The 13,222-nt window shown below is 32.4% G+C and overlaps 1 protein-coding gene across 1 annotated transcript; it reads right to left on the bottom strand.

The window, feature by feature from the left end:
* Positions 1–3,381: 3,381 nt before the first annotated feature.
* LOC129947133 (tetratricopeptide repeat protein 17-like) lies at positions 3,382–12,982 on the bottom strand. The gene is made up of 6 exons (XM_056057575.1): positions 12,400–12,982; positions 12,188–12,327; positions 11,898–12,111; positions 5,174–5,460; positions 4,876–5,098; positions 3,382–4,814 (listed from the first exon to the last, which is right to left on the bottom strand). The coding sequence occupies exons 1-6, from the start codon at positions 12,538–12,540 to the stop codon at positions 4,650–4,652; spliced, it is 1,170 nt and encodes a 389-aa protein (XP_055913550.1). The 5' UTR covers positions 12,541–12,982; the 3' UTR covers positions 3,382–4,649.
* Between the last annotated feature and the right edge of the window lie 240 nt (positions 12,983–13,222).

Raw genomic sequence — 13,222 nt, 5'->3', positions numbered from 1 at the left:
TAGAAGCAATTAATGTTATCATAATGATATCTCCATACAAGAAACACTTCCATTCTGTCAAAATCACGATACCTTATATATTAGGCTTATATCTTTCCAATTAAGGCATTGATACCTGTAAGGTTAATTTTTCAACCTAGTTTTATATTATATTGTATTTATTTATTTGTATGTTTTTATATGAAAATTTAAAATTCCATTCAGTACACCCTATTTAGCCGTTAAAAAACAAAAATCGACCCAGTTTTGAATAAATTTTAATTTTTGATTGTGTTTATACTTGATGCGTACAAATAACAAATAATACGCAAGAATAACAACAACAAAATAACTGAATATATTTAAAATCTTCAATGCATCATATGCCAAATATGGCAACATTTCATTTTTCAAAAAAATTGAAAATTTAAAATGAAATGAGAATTATTAATTTCAAAATACCTACAACGTTATTGTATACATAGCTACAAACATATGTATTTGTATATGCAAAATATGGCAACATTTCATTTTTAACAAAAATTGAAAATCGAAAATTTAAAATCTAACGACAATTTTTAAATGCAAAATACATACAACGTTAAAGTATACATAGCTACAAGCATATGAATACATATGCCCATCTCCTCTACATTCACACGTGAAAGCAAAAAAAATGTAAACAAATATTATTCCTTTTTGGTATGAAATTTGTATTTTGGCTATCTCCCTCGAACATATTAATGCTTATGGAACCTAAACAAATTTACTTTTCTCATTCTTTCTTTAGTAGATGAAATAAAAATTTTCGTTCTATAGGAGTACTATAGAAAATATATATACAATGGTATGGTGGTATAAACTTCGACAAACAAAGTAAAGTTCTACGTTCGCAGTCTGCTAATGTATAAAAGGATCGCTTCGTACAACCCCATCTGCGGAGCTGCCTCTCTATTCTTCTAAATCTAGCTGCCAGATCTCTATATGCCTCAAGGTTTTATCACAGTAATTTCCAGTCTTTTTTTTTTGCAGAAGCTGTATGGACGAGAAAGAGGAGGAAAACATTCTTCACCTCCTCTGTATATTCCCTGCTTTAGCTCAAAAACGTAGAATGCATTTAAAAGAGTTCTTCCATAATGATCTCAAACACTCTTACTTATATCCTCAGTCTCTTACGTTTCATAGGGAACTTCAATTGTTTACTTTTCAGCTTTAGGGGAAAGCTTCAAAATTCATGCACTTTGCCTTTTTTTTTTTTTTTTTATCCGATGGAAATCTTCAAAAGACACTCGGTAAGAATCGGTACCGAGTAGTGTGGGACTCTTACCGCACTAAAACCACCGGTGAATCAGGACCAATCTATGAAAGATCGCCAAATGATTTTTATTTCTTAATTTTTAAATCGCATTGGGGGAAGTTTAAGGTTATAACACTTTCCCGTAGCTTTTAGCCCATCAGCTCATGAGGCTTGGTTCTTCTTAATCTCCGAACATTGTCTCGTACATTTAATACGGTCTCCATTTCAGAGTTAGTATGACTTTGCAGTCGCTGATTGTGTGATACAGAGTGTTTCTTAACCACTTCTGTAACCATTTCAATTTGAAGGTCACGATGTAGATTGCTATTTCTTATATACCAAGAGGCATTTATTATTCCACGAAGGACCTTGCTTTGGAATTTTTGGATGGGTTCAGCATTTGTTTTCTTTGTACAGCCCCATAGTTGGATGCCATATGTCCAAACCGGTTTCAATACTTGCTTATATAACATTAGTTTGTTCTGGATAGATAGGTCAGAGTTCTTTCCTATTAACCAGTACATTTTTCTGTACTTCAAGTTTAGTTCTTCTCTTTTCTTTTTGATGTGTTCTTTCCATTTAAGCTTTGCATCCAAATTCATTCCAAGGTATTTGGCGGTATTGGAGTAAGGTACTTCTGTACTGTTTATAAAAATTGGAACATTGTTTATGTTTTTGTTTGTAAAGTTTATATGCGTCGATTTTGTTTTGTTTAATTTGATACGCCATTTGTGCATCCAATCACTAACTTTATCGACTGCATTTTGCAATTTTTGTGTAGCCTTCGTAACGGATTTATCTGGCACCAATATTGCAGTATCATCAGCAAAGGTGGCCATGATAGCGTTGATGTCCACTGGAATATCCCTTGTATATAACAGATACAGGGTTGGTCCTAGGACACTTCCTTGTGGTACACCGAGTAATTTTGGTCGTACCGTACTCTAAAGAGTCGGTTCGTAACGTAGGATTTCAGTATTTCGTAGTACTGCCTGGGGAAGTCCCTATGCAGTTTGTAGTCAAGTCCCAAGTGCCAAACCTTGTCAAAAGCTTGAGCAACATCTAAGAATACAGACGAGCATACTTGTTTTTCTTCAAGTGCCTTTTCCACAACATCCGTAATTCGATGCACTTGGTCTATCGTGGAATGTTTATTTCTAAATCCAAACTGATGGCTCGGAATTAGTCTTCTTTCTTCAATTATTTTGCTAAGCCTTTTCAGTAGCAGTTTTTCAAAAACTTTTGCCATGATTGGTATAAGCGATATTGGTCTGTGAGATGTAACTTCTGTTGGTGGCTTACCTTGTTTAGGTATAACAATGACTTCCGCAATTTTCCAATGATGTGGCACATATCTTAGTTTAAGGCATGCGTTTATTATAAATTGGAGTTTCTTGAAGGCTATAAGAGACATTTCTTTCAGAACCTGAGCAGTTATAAGATCGTACCCTGGTGATTTTTTGTTTGACAACTTATGTTGACACATGCTTCTTACTTCTTTGAGCGTGACAAAAGGTATTTCACATTCGTCGTTATTGTCAACAAACTGTAAGGGATCTGTAGCTGTGCTTGCTGGGAATGGCTTGAAAACATTCGCGAGATGTTCAGAAAAGAGATCAGCCTTTTGTTTCGGGTTTCCGATCCATTTACCATCTTGAGATTTTATCGGCGGGTTTTGTGTCTGAGGTCTTTTTAGGCGCTTAGTTGCTTTCCATAAGGAGTATTCTGTAGAAGCATCCGTCGTCAGACTTTTCAGGAATCTACGTAGTGAATCATTTTTAAACTCACGGATTCTTTTTTTTAATTCGTTGTTAAGACGGTTAAAAACTACCTTATCATCTGGGAATCTCGTGGATTGCCATTTTCTTCTAGCTCTTCTTTTTTCCAATATCAACTCCTTTATTTCGATAGGATATTTTATTTCTTTTTCTCTCGCATTCGAAATAGTTGGAGTACTTTCTTCTGCAATGCACTTTGCCTTGACTGTATTAAAATAACGAACCTAGAAATGGTTTAAGACTGTAAGTCCAAAGGCACCAGTTTTTCTACACTGAAAAAAAGTAGGATGCTATATTTCAATTCAACAAAAAAATACTAAACACAAATTTTCAATGCTCATTTCATTTTGTTTTATTTTGTTTTGCTTCATTTTTAAAGATTTTCTTCAATAAGTTACATAAAGTACTATAATTACGAATTATAAAGAATTAATAATATAATAATTGTTAATATATTTCTTTTCTTTTTTTGTTTACTTTTATTTTTACTTCAAAACATTATTATGGCTTCCACAAGAGAATTATTAAGAAAAATTAAAAATAAAATCAAATCAAACGCAATATTAAAATTTAAAAAAAAAAAAACAAACCAAATTCAAAGAAAATAAATTATACTTCTTTTTTTCAAAATAACACTTCTTCTGTTAGGCTCGTGATCAAGACAAGAAAAAATAAGATATAGTCAAAAATGTTGTGTATTTTTTAGTAAAAAAAAAAAAACAAATTAAAAATAAACATAACTAAAATATTATATTTCCCAAGTTTTTAAGAACTAAGGCGAGGTTTTTAATTCTTCTTCTTTTTTTGTTTTGTTAGCATAGCATAAGAAACTAATTCTTAAGGTACATGTTTTTCTTTTTTCTTCCTTATTTTTGTTTTTGTTCAACCTAAAAATAATTTAACAACTAAATCAAAACAAAAATTATACAATTCTTTGGTTTTTCTATTTCAAACGCATCATTTTCAGTGAGAGAGGAAAGTAAAAAAAGAAAACAAAAGAAACTTAAAATATTAGTTAAATAATTATGGCGAGTTTGTTCTTATTCAGCATTTAAATTCTAAATTTGTTCAAAAGTATAATCAAAAATTAAATTAAAAAAAAAAAAACAAACAAACTTAAGTACAATTCGATATAATTTAAAATAATGCAACTCCTACGACGAATACATTTTGCGAGACTTCCTTTTATTTTTATTTTGTTTGTATGTTTATCAAAGAAAATGATATAAATCTTGGGAAACAAAAAGTCAAAAAAAAGGAAAAACTATTCCGTTTTTATCACAAATACTTTTGGACTTCAGAATCAATAAATCATTAAATCAATAACTTGTTTAAATTAAGACTAGTTTTTCAACGAAAAAAATAAAATGTATATATTGTATGGTGTATATCTAAAGAGATCTCGGTTAGATACTCATCCAGACGGCAACTTACAATACAATTTTTTTTTTTAATTTCTTTGGTTGCCATCTGGTGGTTAAGAAAAGAAGCTCGAAAATAAGTAAGCATACTAATTAAATACAACTTCCGCCTGTGTATTTTGTTTTGTTTTGTGTAAAGAGTGCTCTTTTTTTTGTTAAATGTATATTTTTTGTTTAGTATTTTCTGTGCTTAAAATTTCGCGAAGAGAATCCTTTGAGGGAGCGCATTGCCATGGCGCGGTTAAAATGACGCTGAATTTTTGGTTCAAATTCTGATTGCTGGCCACATGCGTCTGAATTATCTGACGATGTTATGATGACAATAAAAACCGCAATAACCTATGAAGAATTAGAATTGAGATCATTTTCAATTTTAAGGAACAATAAATAAACAACTTACCAAAGCAGCAATAATTAAAATTGTATAAACGTGCAGTGGAGACGTTGGATTGTTTTCAACGTCACGCAATGCCTTGAGTATTGGCTCATGCTGCGGATAGAGTTCGAGGGCATGGCGTAAGTGTAGCACAGATTCTTGAAAATGTCCGTATGCCTTGAATATCTCCCCAAGAGTGAAATATTGGCGCCAAGCCGAACGATCTGGTGGTTGAACTTCTAGGGATCTAAATGAAAGTAAAAAAAATATATTTGTCCTATAAAAAGTCTCCTACAAAAGAAAAGAAAGAACAAATATTTACCGTCTTGTTAAATGTATAGCATCATCAAGATACTGCAAATTATAAAGAACTCTCGCCAAATTGAGTAAGACTTCGGCATTTGTGGGTGAAATTGCCAGGGCACGTCGGAAACATTCTATTGATTGTCGCGCATCACCACGAATACGCCAATAGTTGCCAATTTGATTGTACAAATGCACCGAGCGTGGTTTATCTTTTCTGGCACGTTTTAAACGTTTTTCCAGTAAACTTATATCGAAGCTTTTGAGGGATTTTTCGTCTTTGTTTTTGAGAAACAAATAGGCAACCTATTTGAAATGAAAATTTTTAAATTTAAAAATTGTATTCATAATAGTAATCTTTTAAATTAATAAATATTAAACATAGCCCAGAAACATTTTATACAAAAATGGCCTTAATTTGAAAATATTCTGATAAAGCTGGATTTGGGGTGGAGAGCGAGAGAAAAAAAAGTGATAAATGGGGGAGGTGGAAGGAGATCAAACACATTTTTTTTTCAAATTACTCGAAAACGAGAGGTTAAACGAATTTTTGAGATACACAGGTTAATCTACACAAAAAGTTAATACACATCTTTTTGAACAGTTGATGATGATGATTTTAATATCACAAATTTCGGACAGTGTAAGTGATCCTCGTTCACCCCCTCGATAGTATTTTTCTCTGGTCCTATATAAGATACTTTTTTGGGGAGTGTTAGTTAAGGACGTATAAATGAAGCTCTCCACAAAAATTCAGATTTGATAGAACTTTTTTTTTGAAGTAAACATATAATTTTTAATGTTATAATTTTTTTAAATGCTTAGGCTATCATCGGGACAATACAACCAGACTTAATTGTCAAAACAAAGCTTGATAAGTATCACTTAATGTAAGCTAAATTGAGTGCGCGTTAATAGAAGGCCACAACAACTAGTGCCTGCTCAAAAAATCAGGTTTGAAGCAATGTGGTTAACCTGCACATTGAAAATACTACTACAAGAGCCGACAGAAAATTTTATATTTATAGAACTTAAATTAATGGAGTTTGTATTTATAGAACTTAAATTAATGGAGTTAGGGTTGTAGAGGATAAGTGCTTTGATGAGTATGGAAGAGATTGATATTGAAAATAAACATCTTTTAAATTTTGGAGGATACTAAAAACCAAAAGTACGGAATGCCAAAAGATAAGAAAAAAATGTCCAAATTACAAAAAAAAAATGCCAGAAGTCTTATTTTCAGCTTTTCCTAGCCATTGGATTGAATCTTAGCTTTTAATACTTTGAAATCCCAATATTTTTCCTACTGTTGGCCCGGTAAGTGAAGAAGGATAACGCAGGTCAACATTGAATTTGTGTGTGAGACGTGACTATGCAATTTTAATAGGTTTATCAATACTCATTTGAGGAAAAATATTTGTTAGAAAAAATAATTTTTTTCAATATACATACTTCCGCTGAAGGATAACAACAACAACCACGGATTAAACTCATATATCATTTGAAACTCCTAGTGTGGCAAATTAAATTCTCTACAAAATACTAACTCTTATAGTTTCCAATCATTGCTATCGTTTAAGAAGATTAGAGTAGTAGTAGTAGTAGATTAGATTTTTATTGGTTCATATTTTTTTCTTTTTAGAGATTGAATACAATATTTAGGATACATAAAATCGTTTGAGCATGGCATTTCTGCCAGATTGACAATACAATATAAACTCTATATATGTGTTTGATAAAATTACATTTTTAATTTAATAGTTCAGTCTTTATTTTAATTAAGGATTAAGATTCCGTTTGCATATTTTTTTTTTTTAACTGTAGGTAAGTTCTAATTTCAAAAATCACCGTTTTTAATTCTGTTCCTATATCTAAGAGCAGTTTTTAGGAAATCATACAATAAATCAACATTCATTTGATTTAATAAGAAAATACAATGTTCTTCGGTTAAGGTATCATTTCCAAATAAGTTTCTTCTTATTTCACGCAAAACTGGACACCTTCCGAAGAAATGAATGAAGTCTTCACGTTCTCGCCGGTTGCATAAATCGCATAAAATCGGTAATTCACTTCTATGTGGTATGTAATTGAGTTGCAGCAATTCGCCTCGTAATCGGAACATCATTGAAATTGTGCTTGTATTATTTTCATCTTTGAAGTAGTTGTTTTCGTTGAAAGTGTAATTCAGGCGATTATATATAGTTCGGTGAAGAGATCCTGCTGCTTCTTCCTCTTGTTTTTCCCTATATCTAAGGTCTACTTTTTTTATAAGGTCGTACAATAAGGGTTTAGCAGTACTTGGATCATCTATATTTATATCAAGTACAAATCCACACTCTTCAGCTAAACATTCCCATTCTTTAAAAAATCCTCTTTTGCTTTGCACCACTTGAATGGCGACCATCTTAGGGAGCCGGTGATCAGGCAATTGCATGACACGGAGAACATAGTCAAGATTAGAGTACATTAAGGTTAAAAAGGGATGTTTGACTTTTATGCACTTACATATGTACTGTACATACAGTGTTGGAAAAATAATAGAAACAAGTGTCTTCATCATTTTCGATATACAATGTTTTGTTAGCAATAAGTATTTTGTCGTTCGAAAATGAAAACAACTTTTTGTTTTCACTTAACTGTAAAAAGTTCGAGGCCAATGATGATTTCTTATGGAAAAAATAATTTAAAAAAACCTACTTTAGCTGTTATTCTAACGCAATGATCGATTGTTTTGTAAGCAAATAGGCGTTTTGAGTTAGTTTTTAAGTTTGTCAGATGTTTTATAGGTAGTCGATACTATTTGGCAGCTAGAACAATAAGAAGCAAGTCTTTCTAGTAGAAGGCCACGTAAAGTGGCATTTTTCAAAAAAAAAAATACCATTATATAAAGACTTCCCTTTGCAAGCAAACACTTACACCGGGCTTATTGGAATAACGTTTTTTGGTCGGATAAAACGAAGATCAATTTGTTTACTTCCTTATTGAAAAATGTATGTGAAAAGGCCAAGACAAGAAGTTTAACTGAAAATACAAAAAAAAAAAACAGTAAACTACGGTGGTGGGAATATAAGATTTGAGGGTACTTTTCAGCATTCGGTGTATTTCCAATATTTTGCATCAAAGATAAGATGTGCGATGTGGATTATGTTCGCATCTTAAGTTCTGTTATGGTACCATTAACTGAAAAGGAGGTGCCAATCAAATGGGAGTTCTTGTGGGATAATGAGCATAACAAATACTTAAAACAAAACAAAATCAATGTTATGGAGCATTTTAAAGCGAAGGATCGGAGATTGTAAAATCAAAAACAAAGACGAGTTGTTTTCGAAAATACAAAGGGAATTGTACCCGTAGAGACATTTGCCAATTTGGTCAATTCGATGGGGCGTGCAAGTTAGAAATAATTAAAAAAAATTGGGGAATACCGTACTCGCTCAACAAAGCCTTTTCTACAAAAATATCAATTTTTTTTCAGTGTAAGCTCCGAAAACGGCATTACTGTTATCAATACAATATTATTTTATCATTTTTGATATAAAAATCGTAAAATAAAGCCACAGCAGATATTCAGACTAATTATGAGTTTCACTAGAAATATTTTCTTTTGCTTGATATTTTCAAAGCTATTATTAGTTTCCCATGAAAGAAATTTCACTTTGAATTAGACATATGATATTGAATAGCCTCCAAACACCTCAGAAAACATTGAAGTCTTGTATAGAGTTAAATTTCGAACGAAAGAAAATTGTAGGCTCTTTTTGAGCTCCTAAGTTAGTGAAACCCAATTTGGTATCTAAAGCCCTTACCCTCTTAATCATGTCGCAAAGTTGAAATCTTTGGAGACTTTCTAAACCGAACAAAATTTTAAAAATCTAACGATGGGGTGCTCCGGTGCTCCTATCCCGGTTTGGTTCAAAAAATTCGAGATTACAGCACTAAATTAGCGCAAAAAGATCCCTAAATCAACCCATCATTAGAATTTCGAAATTCGATTGTGGTTTTTCCAACTTTTTTTGAGTGAAATATTTTCTTGTGAAACTTATAATAGGCATTATTGTATTTGTATTTGTATTTATTTATTATCATTAAGCATTTTAAAACATAGAGTCTTATTTTTAATACTTATTATGTTCAGATTGTAAGCTCGATAGGGGCTAGTTTTTTCACAGTGGATTCGATTTTAACAAACATTTTATGAGTTTTGGTTCAATGGCTCGAATACGAATAAAACGAAATCGGCTTCTTTGCTTAATCCATGAATGCATTCCCTTGTAAACGTTTTGATTCACAAGTCCATTTAAGAATACACGAGCTAGAATAATCAGGGATTTACGATGAAAGACTATGAATAAACTAGACCTAAGTATTTTTTCAAATTGGTTTCAATTGATTATGAAGTAGAAGAATTTATTACTAATGTGCAGAAGACTGCAGAAGAAAGAAGTAATGTACTTAGTTCAAAGATTTCTGAAAAGTTTGGTAACAAGTTCTAAAATAAGTTAATATGTGTCGTGTAAAGTAACATTAAAACACCCAACCACATATTATCACACATACATTTTTAAAAAAATGCTAAAACGGTTGGAAATGATACCTTTATTATTTCCTATACACTATTTTTGTATTCTATTTTTGTCATCCAAATTAGTACCTTTCCCACAACTCATATTCCACCCAACTCCCTCAGCAGCGTGAGACCAGACGAAATATGATCGTTAATAAAAGGTCAATGTTGTGCCTCACGCGCTGATATTTAATATTTATGTGGACTGACCACTTTTAGTTTGCCTTTTGCAAACCTTTGGTCAGCCGACTCACTCATAATTGTTATTCACAAAAGAACACTTCTCTCTTTCATTTATTTAATACAAATTATTATTTGTTACTATAATTATTTCTTGTTTTGAAAAACTTTATTTGTGTAAACATGCTTTGTAATAAAATAAGTCCTATTGATAAGCAAGGTCTTTTTTTAATTTAAGATTTTTACTTTTTAAACAGGATCGCAATCAAGTTTAATTTTCATTTAAAAAGTCATTTACATCATATATGTAAGTAACAGAAAAACTATTTTGTTTGGAAAAAAGGTGACAAATTAAGCCAATATTGAGATTCGATAGCAAAGAAGTAAAATGTTCAGTGTTTATGCTCATGAACACAGCAGTTATGGTCTAGGGCTTCCATAAATTCCCAAAATTGTTTAAGTCAAAATGCAAACTGGTAACAAAGTGAAATTCTGTTAGTATGTCGAGCTCATGGAATTGTTGGGCGGCCTTATATTGATTTAAGGACAACGGCAGGTTCGTGTTCAAGAAGAAAGAGAACATTTTAAGAAAACAAGAAGCTTTCAGAAACCGAATGAACACATAAAAATGGAATTACAAAGAATGGGGCCGTTGCGCTATGATTTTTCTAAGACTCTGGTCCTTGGTGGTAAGTAACAAATATAAATTAACACGTTTGTTGAACTGTAATGTAGTATGGTATGCTTACAGCCGTTAATACAATTTTAATTCAGAGTCCAGACGTTATATTAGAGCCCATTTTTCTGCCGTTATATGTGAAAGTCTAAAGCCCATTTTTAACAACCTAATGGTTCCTTATCAGTGTGGCTTAAGACCAGGAAATTCCATAGTCAAACAAATAATAATATTACGACATATCCTGAAAAAAACACAAGAACATCAAATCGACACCCACCATCTTTCGATCGATTTCAAAGCCGCATATGACAGCATCTGCAGGGACGAATTGTATGGAGCCATACCTTGTTCTGCATCTCTGACAAACTCGTCCGTTTGTGCAGGATGACATTGGAGAATTGAAGCTGCTCTATAAAGGTTGGAAATAACTTAACCGAATCTTTTGATGTCAAAAAAGGCTTCAGACAAGGTGATTTTCTTGAAGAATACAGCAGAGGGACAAAACAAAGTACATGCTGTCATTAAAAAAGGACTTCTCCATTGACAGACGTAAATTTGAGGTAGACATGGACTTCGTCTACCTGGACTCAAATGAATGCACCCAAACAACACCAGCGCTGAGATCAAACGAAGAATTACTCTTGCTAAAAGCTGTTTCTTTGAGTACATGTTTGAAGTATGTGCATAGATTTGTTCTTTAGCTGAACTATACGCATATGAAATGCTTTACTATTCTCAGTCTTCCCCAGTTATTGATTCGGAAATTCAAAAAAAATATGTGCACTGACATCTCATTTAAATCCCTTTTCCCTGTCTTAAAATATTATCTCTAAAATCATATTGAATGCGCGCTCAATATACAAAAATCTAAGAACTGCAATAATTATGAATTTAAGATGAGTCGCTATGAACAAAAACTAGCCCTAAGGAAACTACATTTTATCAGTTAAAATTGTTATTGAGTGATTTAATATTACTTTAGTATAATAACTCCATAATTACTGAGGTTCAAATATTTTGACTGACCAAAAATTGATTTCAATGGAAATATATTTGATTGCGTTCATGATAAAATCTTAAAAGGCTACATTTACACGACTCTCAGAATACTATCAATTTTCGAAATCGTGTCAATTCACCATTTATGAACTTAAAAGTTAAAAATATTATTCAAATATTTATTGAATTTGAATCAACTTAAAACTCCTCAGGGACACATAATTAAAAAATAATGTTTGTTTTAAAATAGAAGCAAAATTAAATTTAATTAAAATCAAGCACGCAAAATGCTTTTAAAAAAAAAAGTGTATATCAACTCACATCAGGCTCCGGTATAAGCGGATGATTAAATCTCTGCGCGACTCCAATCAAATAATCGTAATAAGTAAAATTAACAGGCTTGCCACAATCAAGCACCTCGTCCAGTTCGCTGTTGGTCTTTTTCAATGCCGTCTTAGTATTGACGACTGTCACAACAGACGCTGTAGGGGGTATTCCTTTCAGACTCACTCCTCCACTGTCATTATCGCCGCTTCTAAAACATTACAAATAATACGGATGGATGCACTCAATGAAGTTAATATGGAACACTAGAAAGTTTCTTAACTCACCCATCACAAGGAATGTCACACGAACGCTCGACAGATTGTTTGCTCCAAGTTGAGCCATACGCAATTGTTGATGTGATGATATTGAACACATCGTCGTTCTTGTACTTTTCATTCACAGCCGAATTAAGAAGGACAATGTCCTGCCGAGGCAAAAAGAAAAAACAAACATTTATCAAAATGATGGTCCTAAAATAGGGACAGTCACCATTTACCTTATCTTCTTCAATGCGGCCTGTGATTTTTCTATCATCAGTATTTAGTTTCCAAAGAGTGGATGTCTTGGAATTGGTTATGGGTATTTGAAGGCATAGAGCGCACACGGCCAGATAGGCCATAAAAACGTTCAGATTCATGGTTGTCCGAGTCCGTCCAGTTTCGCTATGTCCACTGTCCTACCACTGACCACTGACCACCACCGCCACCGCTTCTAGTCTAATAATATAATTATTGTATTGCTTATTGCTTGGAGGATTGATTTTAGGCAGTAATAAGGCCTGCGCCTGCAGCCGACATTGCTTCGAAAGTTATCACTGGTAATGGTCTTCTAATTGGCGATTAGTTTTTGAAGTTATTTTTTGATAAATTTGTTTATCAAGTTCGTTTGGTTTTTCTTGCACAAATAGAATTTTTCTTCTTCTCTCTTAAACTCTTTTAACTGCACTCAAGGTTTTCTTTTCTATTTTCTGGTTCTTGCTTTTGTCAAATTTCACGAAATCAAATTTTTTGGCATACACAAATATTTTGATTTTGACAGTAATTATTTTTGTATGGAAACTGTTCGAATGTGAGTTAAGTGTTATACGGATGAGCGTTGCTTTAGTTCACAATTGATATTTACATCAATTCACAATGGAAATTGCGCAATAAAAGAAATTTTACAAAATGCATTTTATATGAAATTCGGAGTAGAGCATATTTAGTTTGTAGCGTATGCTGATTGTTTGCCTCATCAAAAATTGGAAACGTCCTAAAGTGATATTGTTAATTCTGATCTTGAAATTGGGCAGGTTCAGGCAACAAGAGGGACTTCGTTTG

The sequence above is a fragment of the Eupeodes corollae genome, chromosome 2 (genome assembly GCF_945859685.1).
Source record: "Eupeodes corollae chromosome 2, idEupCoro1.1, whole genome shotgun sequence".
NCBI classification, from domain to species: domain Eukaryota; kingdom Metazoa; phylum Arthropoda; class Insecta; order Diptera; family Syrphidae; genus Eupeodes; species Eupeodes corollae.
The sequence above is the reverse complement of the archived record's forward strand: the minus strand, read 5'-3'. Positions and strand labels throughout refer to the sequence as shown.

Coding starts and splice junctions, on each gene's coding strand:
- LOC129947133 (XM_056057575.1), bottom strand. CDS start 12,540: ATGAATCTGAACGTTTTTATGGCCTATCTGGCCGTGTGCGCTCTATGC. Junction 12,112..12,187: donor TGTGACATTCCTTGTGATGG/GTGAGTTAAGAA, acceptor GTAATGTTTTAG/AAGCGGCGATAATGACAGTG. Junction 4,815..4,875: donor TTTTAATTATTGCTGCTTTG/GTAAGTTGTTTA, acceptor AATTCTTCATAG/GTTATTGCGGTTTTTATTGT.